General features: G+C 32.4%; 1 protein-coding gene across 1 annotated transcript in view; it reads left to right on the top strand.

Moving 5' to 3' along the window:
- Positions 1-3,006: 3,006 nt before the first annotated feature.
- Positions 3,007-17,879, top strand: part of LOC134692662 (H(+)/Cl(-) exchange transporter 6-like) — a 56,871-nt gene continuing 41,998 nt past the window's right edge. The window contains exons 1-16 of the mRNA XM_063553131.1: positions 3,007-3,173; positions 3,905-3,970; positions 4,729-4,797; positions 6,332-6,397; positions 7,020-7,086; positions 7,518-7,624; positions 8,282-8,408; positions 9,154-9,221; positions 9,986-10,047; positions 10,794-10,840; positions 11,609-11,694; positions 12,038-12,151; positions 12,572-12,741; positions 13,574-13,667; positions 16,236-16,371; positions 17,683-17,836. Coding sequence (XP_063409201.1) covers positions 3,075-3,173; positions 3,905-3,970; positions 4,729-4,797; positions 6,332-6,397; positions 7,020-7,086; positions 7,518-7,624; positions 8,282-8,408; positions 9,154-9,221; positions 9,986-10,047; positions 10,794-10,840; positions 11,609-11,694; positions 12,038-12,151; positions 12,572-12,741; positions 13,574-13,667; positions 16,236-16,371; positions 17,683-17,836 — 1,532 coding nt within the window. The 5' untranslated portion in view covers positions 3,007-3,074. The remainder of the gene's footprint in view (positions 3,174-3,904; positions 3,971-4,728; positions 4,798-6,331; positions 6,398-7,019; positions 7,087-7,517; positions 7,625-8,281; positions 8,409-9,153; positions 9,222-9,985; positions 10,048-10,793; positions 10,841-11,608; positions 11,695-12,037; positions 12,152-12,571; positions 12,742-13,573; positions 13,668-16,235; positions 16,372-17,682; positions 17,837-17,879) is intronic.

The raw sequence follows: 17,879 nt of genomic DNA, 5'->3' as shown, positions 1-17,879 counted from the left end.
AATAAAACTTTGTTTCTTTTTCAAACCTATAGTAAAATAAAAATGAAGTATGACAAGAATGTCCCTAAGGTGATACCCACGGATTTTTGTTATGGTTCCGTCGGTCATTGACCTCTTAATTTATGTAATATTTGTTAAGGTTGACTGTTCGTACATAAGAACCTCATAGATCCTCATGCGAAGTCTCCCTAGCGACTAAAGTAATAAAGCGTTTTAATTCTCGCCATTTTTTTCTGGTGAATTATTCATCCTTTTGATTAGATCTGTTATTAGGGAGCTACCATTTGATTTTTATGGGGGGGGCTAGGATGAAATTTGAAAAAAAAGGCAGGACAGGATTTTGAGTAAAAGAAAAAGGCAGGCTGAGCACTTTGGCAAAAAAAAAAGACAGAATGACAACTGTTGTAAAAAAGTCAGGATAAGCTAAGAAAAAAAAGGCAGGACCGAATAGACTGAAAAATAAAAAGGCAGGACAGAGATTACAAATAAAAAAAAATGCAGGACACAATTTTTCATCCTAGCCCCCCTCCCCCCCCCCCGTAAAAATCAAATGGTAGCTCCCTTAAAAATTAGCTTGTTTGTATTTTCAATAATAAAGTGAAGTAAAGGTAAACACTTTATTCTATAAACACGACACAATGAGATTTAAAAAAAACACAAGTAAAACCAAAACAAGGATAATTTGTAGCGTATCAACGATTGGTTGGTTGTTTGTTACTTAATGTCCAGTTGAAAATATTGCACGTTGAGGAAGAGAATAAGTTGACAATAAATATAATAGGTCTTATAAAAGAGGCCGTCGGTAATATGTACTGCCATTGGAAAATTAGGATAACAATTATATTTGTAAGGACAGACATTTTGCCTTACAAGACACCACCAACGGACCCCTCAAAGAGTTGTTATAAGCGTTCTTAACGTGCAAAGAAGATAAAAATTCTTCTCTATCCACAGATGTTTGCCACTTTACCATAGAAAACAATAATTAATCAATCAATCAATGTAGGAATGGTTCTAATGGCTAGATTGCAAAACAGGTCACATTGACTGAAATGGGTAAGTGTACTATCAATATAATTAAATGCATGTATAATTATTTGTTTAGGGGCCAGTTGAAGTTCGCTGTAATGAAGACCTATGTGTGGTTGTTGTTTAACTCTTTTGTCGAGTCGTTGTCTCTAAAACACAATCCCTGTTTCCATTCTCTATTTTATATCGTTCTTTGGTCCATGACAACATTTGTTAAAATCTACCGATTATTTATTTCGAGAGTATTTGTAAGTTTTTTTTTCTAAAAGTGTGTCCTAGATATCTCGTGCATCAGCATTTGTCTCAACTCGGCCGATTCCGGACCCTCATTTACATTAGATATCTTGTGCATGAGCATTTGTCTCACCTCGGCCGATTCCGGACCCTCATTTACATTAGATATCTTGTGCATGAGCATTTGTCTCAACTCGGCCGATTCCGGACCCTCATTTACATTAGATATCTTGTGCATGAGCATTTGTCTCAACTCGGCCGATTCCGGACCCTCATCTACAAGGAGAGTAGCGGAATCTACCGATGATTGCCGAATGCATGCATCATCTTATTTCATCAAAGAATTCAGTAGTCCCAAATATCTGTCGGTTTTCAGACGTTAATATTTGTAGATTTTTCTTCTGTATTTGTTTGTGATACTTGCTGCTTTACGTTTAGTCGTCTTGTCACATGTAAGTATCTGAACTGTTTATTTACAAACACAAAGGGTTGTACTGTTTTACTAGTAATGCCATGGTGTACTATGAGATAGATAGATTGCCTTTATTGCACACCAGAAAATGTCGAATTTTTAAAAACTGACTTCTTTCGTGGATAGTTGTCTCATTGGCAATCATACCACATCTTCTTTTTTTATATATTAAGCTTTATGTACCACAAACTGTATTTTGAAAAACTGTTACTGATTTATATATGATGATTTACAAAAATGTCTAAATAACAAGACAAATTGGTTGTATTTTAATTAAAATGAGTTGCTTAGTATATGTTTAGGTGATATTCGGTGTAATCAAAGTTTATTTTTAGATAGTAAGCTCTCCAGTACTTTTTACTTGATAATTTAAAAACAACGCCTGTTTCATTGTCTGAAGCAAGATTTTGACAGCCAAATTAATAATTAAGATAAATGTACAAGTTAAAGATATATGGTTCAAAAATTATTTATGTAAACCTATACCAGCTATTTATGAGTCATGTATTACCAAAATAAGACTTAGTAGTCATGATATACATATGTAGCTATAATATAATTTGAACGCTATTCTACAAATCCAAAAAGTATTAGACTATGTAGTTTTTGTAAAAGTGACATTGAAAATGAGATGCATTTCATTTTTAAATTTCCTACTTACCATGGTCTAGGATCTTATTTTATAAAACAATATTATTGGAGAAAACTTTTTATGTATAAATATATACAATTAATGAGTTCTGATAGTCTTAGAGAATTATGTAATTTGGGTAAATTTATATTTCGTGCACAAAAGTTGTGATCTAACATGCTGTATTATGTTTCACACTTCCTTCTGCTATTTAGGTATACTTTGTGTAGTTTATATATTGTTTGCCTATAGCTGAACATTATGACTTTGGTTATTAAAGATATAACTGAAAATATTAATTTCCATAGACATTGTTAATGTCGTTTATGACTCTCCCAATAAAGATATTTTGTCTAGTGTTGTAGTCTATATAAAGCAATCTATGGAATTGCGAAAATAAGGTCCACATTGGTCAATTATTATATACATCTATATATAAATATATGTTATTAATATCAACTTCACTTTTTAAAAACATTTTTCATGTATAGTTATGTTTCCTGTCACTTGTGTATACAATGTACTATGTTTGCATTTTAACCCGTCAGGGTTTCATGTTTTTTGCAATAAAGATTATTTATTTATAACTGTACAACGAAAGATAACTCTAATAACTTTAACATCTTCGGATAGTTATCATTTGAATGGAGATACAATATATCCGAAGATTATAATGTCAACAATTAACATTGTTAAGTGATTGATCGAATGGATTTTAAGTGTTGTTGTCGTGGAGACGAAGATTCACATGGTCTTGTTAATTATCCAAGTTCAAGTGATGCGGAACTTGAGAGATATGCAAATCACGTAATGTACATTGTATTTGTTTATTTTTTGTAAAGAAACGCCCCCTTTTGAAATGTTAACGAAGCAAATAAATATCATATAAGGGAATGCAACATGTTTGTTATACCGTTTGTATTTAGTTTTAACAAGTAAGATGCTGAGTATATACTGCTGGTGTTACATAATGTTATAATTATGCCTGTTTAACTTCAGGGAAAACCCCACGCTTTAATTACTTGGGTATCAAAATATGGACTTCCGTCGGCCAACAGTAAAACCAATGATTACGTTGGGGACGTGGTTCGTTATGTATAATATTAACAAATACTGCTGTTACTCGAATTTTCGTAACATTTTATTTTACATAGAATTTCCTTTGAACAAATATAAAGTTTCGTGTACATTTAATTTTACATCAAATTTAGATTGACTCTTGTATACTTTTGCACAAGTAGCACGACGTTTTGTCCTGCTGTGGAGCAGGAATTGCTAACCATTCCTGAGCTCATGAGTGCAACTAATTTGTGTTCCTCAATCTTAAGGTTTCAATGGATTTTGTTTTTGATTTGTTCGTCTTATCGTCGTATTTCGTATATACTATATTGCCATGGCTTTATCATTTTTTTCCTATAATTATGAGGTTTGGATGTTCCTATGTATATTTTCCTCTTTTCTTTAAGAATTAAGCCATACACATAATTTTTTTAATATCAATTAAAATAAATGTCATTAGTTCATCAACATAATTTCAGGAGGCAAGTGGTCATGTGGTCAACAGGTTTCATGATACCGGAGAACTGCCACGAAAAGATTACGAGGTAAGATATGCCAGATATTTCTACTGAATATTTTAGACGTTATTATCCAAAAAAGTCTATACCATTCAGCTAAGGGAACGACCATCTAACTTCATTCTGATTCCCATTTTGATGAGATTTATTTTAAATTCTGAACCCTTATTTCCCTATACCTCCTTGTGTTATAGTTTCAGACAAAAAAACACCTTTGACTTTTGACTTTTAATAGTTTCTTCCTAACTGCAGATATATTGTATCCGTTAATCTCAAGTGCACGAAAATATTGATAAAGTTCACAGCTTTAAGATTTACCAAATATCACTAGATTATAATTAAAATAGGAGGCAGACGAGTTATAGTAAAATTTCTTTAATATTAAGAGTGTAACTGCTTTTTGTTGACCGACAAGTAATATATTTTCGAAGACTTTCACTCTTTTTTTTATTTTCAAATAATATAGTTTAAATATTTACCTTTCGTGAAATACTCTTTCTAGAAATACAAAAATATTTAGCATGATTTAAATTGCTCTTTGCCTGTTTTTACCAAAATTCAAGTGTCTGTGACTGAATTAACGACTTTCGTCACAGCTACGAAAGTGGTTAATTCAGTCACAGACACTTGTCTCAGAAAAAAAATCCTATATACCTTAATATAAGGTTATATAAGAAGGTATATAGGGAAAACACATTTCTGAGACAAGTGCCTGTGAATTCAGTATCTTTAAATGTTTTATGCACAGTTTTTACATGAAAACATTGGTATCTATATTTTTTTAGAGTTTGAATTATGACAAGTGTTATAATGAGCCTTTTGGGGAATACTGTGACAGTTTACACGACAAACAGGTAAGGCTTGTACCAAAGCTTAGAAGACTTATTAATAAAAGAAGATGTGATCAGAGTGCCAATGGGACAACTCTCCATCCAAGTTACGAATTTTTTTTTTAAAGTTAACCATTATAGGTCAAAGTTCGGTCTCCAACACAGAGTCTTGGCTCACACCGAACAGAAAGCCGTACAGGGCCCTTAAAATGACTATTGTAAAACCATTCAAACAGAAAAACCAACGATCTGATCTATATAACAAAACAACTCTCAACAAACGACATTCGCTCAATATCAGGCTCATGACTATGTTTACACAACAAAGGAGAAACTATTCGTCGGTTACATGTATACAATATAATGTAGAGATTTGTAAGAACCTCAAAATACACAATCGAAGTTATGATATATTCTGAAACTGAATTTATAATTTACTACTAGCAGTTAGTTTTATTCATTAGGAGCATAAGCTTCCTAGACTTAAACTGTACATGGACCTATACATAAAATTAAAGAAGAAAACAACAAATGAAATTTATTGTTTAACACAGAATAAAAGGTCAAAACCATAATGATGCATAAAACAAGTTTCACCATTATCCCGAATGTACCACTGATCAAAATAATTTTAAAATGAGCATTCTCACTCAAATGGTCAATATTACTGGAACAGTAAGCTGGTAACGCTAAACCAATTGAGCAAAGAACATTTGTAGAGTGCATTCAGTTGGATTTTAATTTTAAAAAATAGGAGATTTGGTATGATTGCCATTACTACAACTAACTACAAACGACCAAAGGACAGTGGTCATTTTAATGTTAAAGAAAAGGTACATAGCCATCAGCAATGCTAATATATCATAATTTACTGATGTTAATTACTACAATCAAAGAACAAGGCTGATCATAAAAAAATAACTGAGATTTATGCAGCCATCAGTTATATAATAATGGTTTATACATGTTTAGCGGTACAAAAATATTTAAATTGTGTCGTATAATTTTAAAATTAGATACACAACCAATAATATGTTTATGTTGGAAGAAAAGTATATGTGCGAGAAAAAATAAATACATAATATTTAGCTAACCAAGACTTAATCCTCTTTGCAAGATCAGAAAGCTTGAAAGCCCACTGATCTTTTTCTTTAGTTTGAATAGTATCTTTCAAGACCCTACCATAGAACAGCCGAAGGCCACCAATGGGTCTTCAGTGTAGCGAGAAACTCCCGCACTCGTAGGTGTCCTTCAGCTGATCCCTTAAAAAATATGTATACTAGTACAGTGATAATGGACATCATGCTAAACTCCGAATTATACACAAGAAACTAAAATTAAAAACCATACAAGACTAAAAAAGACCAGAGGCCCCTGAATTGGGACAGGAGCAAAATGCATTCTTCAAGATAATAAAACTATTTTTATGAGTTTTTTATATACAAATATTGCACAATAATCAATGGTGTGACAGAATAGAGACTTTATGCGTTGAATTTTTATATTGGCTATTTGGGATGCTAAATCATGTACGAGATATCTATGTTTCTGTTTCTAGTCGGCGAGGAAAGTAGAGTTTATACAATGGGCGGTCACGTTACTTGTCGGAATATTCACTGGACTTGTAAGTTTGATTAAATGTGAATATGTTTTTTGTGGAATGGCACTGAAGCCTCTGCCATTACATTGTATGAAATGTAAACGAACACTATGAAACTTAAAACACGTTGATCAATATGTTACACGTCACGAATGAATCGAAAGCAGCGATACACTTAATTATTGAAAATTTATAAGTCTGAATCCAAGTTATTGAATTTCTCAAAGTTTGAAAAAAAATACTATGTTTATGTTCAAATGTCAGAAATTGATTAAGGAAACTCATGTAAATAGCAAGCAAAAACGTATAGAGACTCACATTAACCCAAGAAGGAGCAAAAGCGGGATGCTCGATCATCACACTTTACTCCTTACTCGGAGAGAAAAATATGTTCTTGAAACACCAAGTCCAGTTTTTTGATTGGATTAAATCTGAGTATGAGTGCCACAATCGTTACCTAAATGATTATAAGTACGTCGATAGGATAAGCTTCTCCTGCTATGCATGTATCTCTATAAAATCATTAGAGCAGTATATCTCGTATAATAATCCCCTGTTTTACTCACATATGTATACATAGTACACACATTTGTGTTCCTAAATGTTAACACATATTTCTATATTACTTGTGATATATATATTTTAGGTTGCATTATTTATTGATTATGTTGTAAAACTGTTGACAAAGTGGAAGTACAACTCAGTAGAAAGCTGTATCCTTTTACATAAATATGTACTGTATATTATAAAAGACTTTAGAGATGATCTTTTTCTGGGTGAAGTATAATACAATGTTAAATCTTCAAGCACTAAGTTTCCAACGGTAATTTTTAAACGTATTGTATATTATAAATACAAATGTACAATAAAAACAAAAATTAGTATTTTATCAACATACAAGATGTAAACTGTTTCTTCGTATATTTACATTTTCTGTTAAGTATAGAAATGAGGAACAGAAACGGGTTCTGACGAAGGCAAAGCGAGCGTTCCTCCTTAAAATCAGAAAAAAAGTATCTCTTTTATTTGGCATATAATACGTTAAAAAATACTCGCCAATCACCGTATGGACGGATACACACGCCTCATCCATAATACATACCCGAGTAAAATATAGCATCAACTATTTTCCTTAAATACACAGCTATATACAAATGTATGGAAGATGGTTGTCTGGTTGTTTCCTTTCTCTGGTTGCTTTTGTTTAATGTGGGATTTTGCATAATAGCCTCTTCATTAGTTATTATTGAGGTGGGTGTACACTAGTTTCATTTCACTCGTTTGTTTACATGTGCAAATGCTTCGTAACTGTAAATGTCAGGTTCACCAGTAAAGAGTGAGAAAGTATTTTGGACATGAAAAGCTTCGTTCATACCTCCTTTTTTTACAAATCATCGACCCTAAATATACTGTTGTTAAGTTTTTAAAAAGCAATAAGATAAAAAAAAAAGAAAAAAAAAAGTAAAAATAATATTTATTTGCATCTTTAGCAAGGTATTCTTTTGGTTTGTTTTTCACTGAGACTTAATTGGATACTATATGCACTTACTTAAATGATTCTGTACATTTTAATGTAAAATCACAAAAAAAATCAAATTAAAATTAAAAAGTCAAATGGCAAAATCAAAATTTCAAACACATCAAACGAATGGATAACAACTGTGATATTCCTGACTTGGTACAGACATTTTCTTATGTAGACTATGGTGGATTAAACCTGGTTTTATAGATAGATAAACCTCTCACTTTGACAGTCGCATCAAATTCCATTATATTGACAAGTTAACGATGTGGTAACAAAACAAACAGACATAGTAGGAAAAATGTAAAAAAAAAAAAAAACAATAGAGGTACAGCAGTCAACATTATGTTATAATCTTAATCACTATAAAAATAATCATTTTCTAGCCAGTTGCAGCTGGTTCAGGAATACCTGAGATCAAATGTTATTTGAATGGTGTAAAGATTCCAAACGTTGGAAGACTTAGAACACTGGTATCTAAAGCAATTGGTGTATTATTTAGTGTGGCAGGAGGTTAGTTAATACAAGCTAATAACGGAATAGCGAAAAGAAAAATCGCTCAAGTACTGGACCACGAGGAAAATTAAAAACGGAAAGTCCTTATCTAAATGGCAAAATCAAAAGCTCAAACACGCCAAACGAATGGATAACAACTGTCATATTCCCGACTTGGTACAGGCATTTTCTTAGAAAATGGTGGATTAAACCTGTTTTTATAGCTAGCTAAACCACAATCTTGTATGACAGTCGCATCAAATTCTTTTATGCTGACAACGATGTGTAACACGTCTTCGTTTTGATAAACTAATCATAATATTTCCATATCATTGATAATTCAGTCTTTATACAGTAATTAAGCATCGGTGATGTTTATTATGGTTGTCCATGATTTCTCACATCAACTTCCTTTTAACTCCGTTGTATAGTGTCTCATTGGCAATCTAACCATCTCTCGTTACTCTTATATTTGCATTCTGCACAACTTCTATCACAACGATAACAGATCACTGCTTGCTTTAATCTTATGCACATGCACATGTGAGATAGTTCTATTTTAATGTGGCACTTTATTTAAGAATAAAACGTGTATTATCTTATGAACCAACACCATTGGGTCCTTTTGTAATAATATTCGCGTATAAGCTACAAACCTAATTATAATATTTCTATGTTTGTATATGTTTATGAATCAATAAACAAAATATGTATCAAAAATACTGGTAGAACACTTATGTGTATAAACAGTTTCTATTCGTAGGTTTATTTGTTGGAAAAGAAGGACCTATGATTCACAGTGGTGCTATAATTGGCGCAGGAGTACCACAGGTAGATTCATTAGTATTTTTAAATCATTAATTAGGTAGGCCTTCACAAACACATTCCAGATTTAAAGAGTTATCTCCCTGAACCAAGGTCTACCCCTATAATTAAGTATTATTTCCAGAGAAACACTACATTCAGTGTATATTCTAGACAAATTATGGGTTGATTTGTACAGATATTGTACAATTAAACTACTCCCATTATTTATTTTTGAATTGTGTTTGAAAATTACACAAATATCGAAAATAATTCTCCTTATAAAGACAAATAAAAACAAATATAATGCAAAATATATCTACATGTACATGCTACAGTTTTTATTGCAAAGATTTATGTGTCAATCGATATTTATTGTTTAAATTAATACCAAATTTTGCTGCAGTCTATTTAAATGGAAACAGATGACAAACAGAACTAAATACTGCAGCATAAACCAGTAATTGCAACTTCCAAATAAGTGCCAAATTACAACTGATCGGATTTGTTTAATATCGTTCATACCTGACATAAGCTACAGTGCAATACAACGACAAACAATTCCATCGAGCTGAATCTTGAATATATCAACCTAAATTAAGCAATGAGAAATTCGTATGCGAGGTTGACTTCATCATTTGATTTATTTGTAGCCAAACAAACAATACAAAAACATCCAGCTATTTCTCCTCTTATGGTATCGTCTGGAATCAGACTGGCATAAATAAATACAAAGCCTTTCGCATGAATAGCGAGGAGACAAGTCTAAAACATTTGTTTCTACATTTTAGTTCCAAAGTATAGCTTTCAAAAGAGTTAATATAAACACATACAGTTACTTTAGAACTGATCGGTAAGTATAAGCATCACTTGTTTTTCATTCATTAAAAAATATTTCTCAAAACGACCTCAACCATAGATTACGATGGAAGAAATCCTTATAATAACACATGAATAGAATAAGAAAATATATAAGACAGACCAGCATTATAATTATAAACCACCAACAACCGAATCATACAATACGAACGAACAAATACAAACAAAACACTTAGATGGAGATCTCTGGAACAAAGACGAAAAGATGCAAGACTCACCATGGTTTTCAAAATTGTTAATGAGAAAGTTGCAGTAACAAAGAAAGGTCGCCTGATGCCACATAAACGAGTGCCCTGAAACATGCATGACAAAATCCAGCTGCATCAAGGGATCACCGGAAATATTCCTTCTCTACACGTACTATCAGAGATTGGAACTATCTCTCGCATAGGGTTATATCAGCACCGTCAGTCGATACTTTCAAAGCCTCGGTGACAAAGCTGAACTAAATCCTCCCAATATGGGAGGGGGTAATGTTGATTATGGACATTATCCGGTAGAAGTAGAAATGGTCCGCATAGCCTTACATAACCAACACCATAAGTGGGTTGATTCTCAGTAAAAGTTCATTTGTACATTGTAATGAACATAATTATTGATTAAAAAGTTCATAAACTTGTATCAAGATTTAATTCATTGTCTTAACAGTCTAAGCAATTTTAAATTTTTTGATAACAGAAAAGATAATTTAAAACGATTTTGTATGATTTTGATTTTCAGAGACAAAAGAGATTTTGTTTCCGGTGGAGCAGCAGCCGGGGTAGCAGGTATGAATAATGATCACGTGGTACATATATCATTGTCATTGCAGTATTTCTTTTAACAAGAACATATATAAGCATTCTTTTTATGCTCCACATAGGGGCATTATGATTTTGGGTTTGTGCGTCCGTTCTTCCGTCTGTCTGTCCGTCTGTCCCGCTTCAAAATAAAGTTGTTTGTTAAAGTTTTTGTTCAAGGTGGTTTTTTATGAAGTTGAATTCCAATCAACCTGAAAATAAGTACACATGTTCCTTATGATGCGAGTGTCTAATAATTATTAATGCCAAATTAAAGTTTTTACCCCATATTTCCGGTACACTGATTAACTGAACATAGATGCGCCATCCGTGTACTTTGTACGCATTCTTTTTTTCGGATGTCACACTTTAGTCTATAGCAAATATTAAAGGGTATCATGAATGTACATGATATAAAATAAGACATGTCTAAAAGAGAGGCGAAAGACATCAAAAGGGTATTGAATCGCATTAGTCGGAAGCAAACTGACAATACCATGGCACAAAAAAATAAACAAGACCAAATAAAAAACAACAGTATACTTATCAACAATAACCCCAGGATGGTAAGCAAATTCTGCTCTACATGTTACACCGGATTTGTTGCTTATCAAGTTATTTATTAAAACAAGATTTAGTATTATTGCCAATGAGACTTGTATCTACCAGATACCTCATTACCAATTTGTTGAATAAAATGATAAATGAACAACGCAATGTAACTTGTCTCCCTTTATTTATTCTATATTGGTACAGCTGCATTTGGTGCTCCAATAGGAGGCGTCTTATTTAGTTTAGAGGAAGGATGCTCTTTTTGGAACCAAAAACTAACTTGGCGAACAGTGAGTTAAAAATTTGTTAGACAAGCACGAATATTTTCGAAGAAATCATGTCAAAACTTTTCTTTAAAATCATTTCAATTGATAACAAGATAACACCCGGAATAAATCATATAAGTTTGCCTATATCTAACAGGTACTTTTTTCTTTCTTTCATTCTAGTTATTATTAATTGTTGTATTCAATCTATAAATATTAGAAACTTACTTATACCGAATCAGTTAAAAATATATTGTCAAAATGCACATTAGGTGCATTAAAGTTGGTATTATCGTATGAGTTAGATCAGAGTTGTCTTTCTTTCGCCTAAGTTACATCTGTAGATTTTACTTTATTACATTTACAGTTCTTTTGTTCGATGGCAGCAACCTACTCATTAAATTTCTTCCTATCAGGGATAGACAGTAATGATTGGGGATTTTTCTACTTGCCAGGATTAATCAACTTTGGTGTTTTTAAGGTATGTTGATGATTATAAATCAATCAAACAGGTTGATACATTGGATGTTTAAGTTGACTTGAATTTTATAAAAAAAAAGTTTCGAAAAATCGTTATAAGTAGTCACGCGCTCTTTACTATATTTATGTTCTCGTGAAAGTGTTCCTCTGGTTAACGCAAATATTTTAAATTAGTGCATGCAGTTTCTATTGTTAGTTAGTCTGAAACTTGATTTCTTCCTAGAATATGCTCCCTTGATCGTGAGAAAGCACGTTAAAGTTTGTATATGTTTATTACCAAGCAGGGTCCATAATATATATGCAACATTTGCCACTGAACGTTAAGCAGTCACCCTTTTATCTAATTCACTTTTAATTATGGAATGGCTTTTAATTTGACTGGCTACACACTTCCTAAACACGTCCCAACTTTTTCTTGTAGTGCTCTAATGATACTGGAATAGGATGTCGACTTTGGAATATACTAGATCTGGCTGTCTTCATTGTTATGGGCTTTATAGGCGGCATAATGGGTGCACTATTTAATCATCTCAATAAACTTATTACCAAGTATAGAATGAAACATGTTCAGAAGAAGCACAAGGTTGTCAGGTACTTATAGTTACTTATAGTTGATTGTTGTTACAGACCAAAACCGAGGGATGCACATCAACTTTAAGAAGAAGACAAAGGAACAACAGGAACACTAAAGTGGAACAAAACCAAACACCAACATACATAGAACAAAAATATGATAATAACATATCTGGCTTGGTACAAAAATTGACTACAAAATAACAACCTTCAGATTGTAAAATTAAATTTAGACCCTGACGGCACAGGTCTAAGATTTTTTTTTTTATTTTCTTTAAAGTCTAACTGTTTTAAAACATATACTAAGTAGTTATAGTAATACACTTGTCGTAGTGTACTGACGATATAAAACATACATACGGGGAAAATAGTATTGAATAAGAGTGACTATATCGAATGCAAACATTCCCTTTAACACAGGTTGACAAAAAATAAAGTTCTAAGGTCCAGTTTTGACAACCAAGCAATCACAATTTGAAGAAAAACCACTGGTATCATGATTTCAGTCTGAAAGGATCATTTTTGTCTGATCAAGTCTTAATCGAATGAAAGACAATACCATAATAGAAAGAAAAGTTAAATGTATATAACTCTACTAAACAAATACAGATTAAGCCAGGCGTACCCAACATAAACTTAAGGTGAACCCATGTAGGAGGTCAATAAGGGTAATATGTTCCTACCCAACTATTGTGGCACCCATGGTGTTGCCCAAGTTAACATTTCAACGATAAATAACTTTCAACACCGAACGGTCCGCAGGACATGGAAATGTGGTAGTAAGAAAAACATAGTATGCCATATTCTTAGGTATATCTTAATCTTTCCATTAACGTTAAATGTATTTCAGGATTTTAGAAGCAGTTTTGATCTCAGCTTGCACTGCGCTATTTGCATTTGGTGGTTCTATGTTACTCGGGGAATGTAAGGCGATTCCAACAGTGGTATGCATACTTAATGTAACACGTGATTAAAAGCACAGGACATGCAGTCATAACTTACACTTTCCAGGTTGCATGACTTTGCACCATCGTTTACCAGAGATTAATTTTACTTGTTTAAGATAAAGCGCATGTTCACCTCAAGGAAGTACACGTACAACTGTTTATTAATCAAAGGAGTAATTGTTCACTGCATGAAATTGCTTAGTATACATGTATCATCTTTTACATGTATTTAGTGCAGGGAATGTTGAATTAGACAGCGCACGTGTTCGGTTCAGTTGCAATGCAACCAGTGCCTTGGTACCGACATAATTTTTAAAAAGATAGACATTAAAAAATGTGAAATGAAAATGCCTGTCACTTGAACTAAAATCTGCCTCGCGTTTATGCCTGTACAATGTACCAAGTCAGGAATATGACAATTGTTTTCCATTCGTTTGGTGTTTTTGATGTGTTTGAGTTGTTTGTCATTTGATTAGGTACTTTCCATTTAAAATTTTCCTTGAAGTTTTTTTGTAGTTTTTCTTCTTCAATACCATTAGGTGTTATGGTAAGAATCTGTTAATTTTTCAAGAGTTTCACTGTTTCCATAAGTATAAGGGTGATCACATATATAAAAATACAAAATTCTTCTAGAAAAGCGTACCATAAACTTACTGTATTTTGAATACAGTTATGATTGTGTTCTTCCAGGCATACTTTATATTCCAAATGCCAATGTTGTGCTTCACGAATTTCTTTATGTGCACTGAAACTGGTATTGTTCGTTTATCTAGTATACTAAATGAGGAGACCTTTTTTGGTTTGGCACTCTTCTGTGTTACACAAACAGCACAAATCAACACTGCTCTCTACCCTAAAGGTCATATGCAAACTGTTGTTTCGTATTCGCCCTTTAGATTTTAGATGTTTGGTTAGTTTAGGAAATATTTCGGGAAACATATATCTGAATGTCCTTTCTGTCATTTCCAACGGTTTCGAAAATCTGCTCTTTTATTTTTGAAAGTTTTGACACCTTTGCATATACATAGTTTTCTATACAAGTATTATTTGACTGGTAGGAAATCCAATCTATCAAAGGACTTTTAAAAACACTTATGATAGGTGTTTGAATCATGATATTAAACATTTGTGGAAATTTCATTTAAACTGAAAATAAGAAAAAATATCAACAATGAATTCTTAATTTGAAAGTATCAATTTTGATTTTACCGCGGGTAACTTCTTACAACTTTAGTTGATAAAAGTATCAAAGTGCCATTTAGGTTCTGGTATTAGGCAATGCCAGTCATTACGCGCGTCTGGCGTACTATATTATAATCCTGGTACTTTTGATAACTATTTAAACCACTAGGTCGATACCACTGCTGGTTGACGTTTCGACCCCGAGGGTATCACCAGCCCAGTACTCAACATTTCGGTGTTGACCTGAATATCAATCATGTGGTCATTTTTCAAAATTTCCTGTTTACAAAAAACTTTGAATTTTTCGAAAAACTAAGAATAATCTTGTCCCAGGAATTGATTACCTTAGCCATATTTGGCACAACTTTTTGGAATTTTGGATCCTCAATGCTCAACTTTGTACTTGTTTGGTTTTATAAATATTTCGATTTGAGCGTCACTGATAAGTCTGGTGTAAAAGAAACGTGCGTCTAGCGTACTAAATTAAAATCCCGGTACGTTTGATAACCAATTAAACCACAGTGTCAAGATTTAACCAGCAAGCAATGCTTCGAACCGTTAATAATTTATAAATGTTACAGTAATATTCAAACTATGGAAGAACAAGAACAGTAAGGCTTTTGTTTTTTTAGGTATTGTATGAAATTGAAGAATATATACAAACTTGAAGCCTTATTGATAACTCGGTTATCTCACTCGACTTACAAAGTGAATACATTTCGATAAAATTTAATCGAAAGTATGAGTGGAAGGACGAATTTAAACATTAATGAACTCCTTAAAATAACATTAATTACTGATAACCCCAATAAACTGATCACAAGCGTTACTTTTGTCCAGAATCAATTTAATTTTTTGAAAAGTAACAGGTACTGCAACGAACAAGATGACTAGAGTGACAAGATATTTGTTTCTCAATTTATCTTTACGCTGCGCGAGTTATACTGAAAAATAAACAATTGAACCAAAAATAAATGGAGATTGCATGGTTTGTATGCACTTGTATATAACAAATTAAACAACATTGATGTTCAAGGGATCAAGTCAAATTAAAAGGATCCGGTTTGTGAATAATGTTACGAGCGTGCATTACCATCTCAAAGGACACGATTTTGTTTCGTTTCCATTTTTTAAAGTTAACAAGATGAATGGAGAATGCATGATTTGTTAACTTTTGCACCTTAATATAATAATTTCGGAAAATATTCGCTGAATGATTAAAAGGTATCATGTCAAATTAGAAAGGTCCTGTTATGTGAATGTTTTATAAAACTCTGTAAATATATTAAGAAAACTACAAACTCTGTTATTAACAATTAATTAAGATAGTTAAAACATAAATTGAAATAAACAAACTTTTGATATTTTAATTCTATTTTTTAGATAATTAACGCTACAAACGAAACAACACAAGACTTTGTTCGTACATACTTCTGTGAAGATGGTTATTATAACGACATGGCTACACTTCTCTTTAATTCACAAGAGGAGGCAATCAAACAGTTGTTTCATCAAGAAGGTAAACCATGTTTTATGAATACACAATCTTAAGCTAAACTTAAAACTATATTGTATAAAAAGAAAGATGTGGTATGATTGCCAATGAGACAACTATCCACAAAAGACCAAAATGACACAGACATTAACAACTATAGGTTACCGTATGGTTTGCACATGCCTTACCCAAAAGGTAGAGACAGCGGGTTGGTATGAAGGCATTTTTTTTCGGCAAAGAAAAATTGAAATGTCAGATGTTTTTTAGTACTCACTCTGAATAAAAATAAAATTCACACCAGTAATAAAAAATATTAAGGAGACATCAATTGACTTTGTAGATCACGGGTTAGGGCAAACACGCATATTATTTTATGGCCTAAAAAATCAATATTGAACACCGACAAAAATATTCAACGTTAATCAACATGTAAAGTTTTCTAATTTTCTAAACTTTTCTAATAAGTAACAAGTACTTTGGCCATTTAACCTCTTTTAATTCGAGCATCTCTGACAGGAGTACACAATTTTGAGCCTGGTATATTTGAGGAATTATGTTTTATCATATCACGTCAATCAAACTCAAGAAGAAAAAAAACATTTCCAGGAGGAGCAGAGAAACCATAATGCAAAAAATGGCATGACTTTTAATGTTATTTCCGGGTTTCTTTTTTGTTGGTTATCTAAATGATGTTTATACAGTAGTCAACAATTTTATGCTGTCATTTAAACATTGAAAAGTTCATTTCTGGTAATTAATTGTTCATAAAGCACTGTGCTATTTCCCATATTTCCCACGTTTTTGGCACAATTGATCGAAATGTTCGTCGTACTCTTTAATTCCTTATTTGACACAATTGTTCGGAATGTTCTCTTTTGATTTGGCCTTATCAATCTTTTTTAACTGATGAGTCTTTTGTAGTCAAAACGCGCGAGCGGCGTACCATGGATGATGTTACTTTTTCATAAAATATACTTCACTACTGGTTTTTAGATATAAGACGAGAGCAGGTATAACTTTCCAAAAAATATAGTATATTGAAACGTCAAGAAAGTAAACAAACACTTCGGAGAGGCACAGAAAAGATGCCCTCAAACAAAGAGACCTACGTTTAAAGTTTAAAAGTGTTAAAGGTTTATGGAAGTTTTTTCATTGAAAAGTATACCAATTGACCTTATTTGTAGAGACCCATGTCTCAGACACAACAAAAATAATTGTAAATGGTATTTTTTTTCTGGGGAAAAAAATTCGATGTATGATTTTGTTTTGAATGCTCGTTTAAAATACTTATAAGAAAATTACAAGTAATTATATACTATTCATTTGTTTTTATAGGTAAATTTAGTATACGTTCCTTGGCGTTATTTGTAATATTTTTCTATCTCCTGGCATGTTGGACATACGGTTCCAGCGTTCCAAGTGGACTGTTTGTTCCGTGTTTACTTTGTGGTGCTGCATATGGACGACTTGTTGCTACTGTTTTAGTTGAGTAAGTACATGTATGGTCCTGTATTTCAGTTGAAAGACTAGGA

The sequence above is a fragment of the Mytilus trossulus genome, chromosome 12, assembly GCF_036588685.1.
Source record: "Mytilus trossulus isolate FHL-02 chromosome 12, PNRI_Mtr1.1.1.hap1, whole genome shotgun sequence".
NCBI classification, from domain to species: Eukaryota; Metazoa; Mollusca; class Bivalvia; order Mytilida; family Mytilidae; genus Mytilus; species Mytilus trossulus.
The sequence above is the reverse complement of the archived record's forward strand: the minus strand, read 5'-3'. Positions and strand labels throughout refer to the sequence as shown.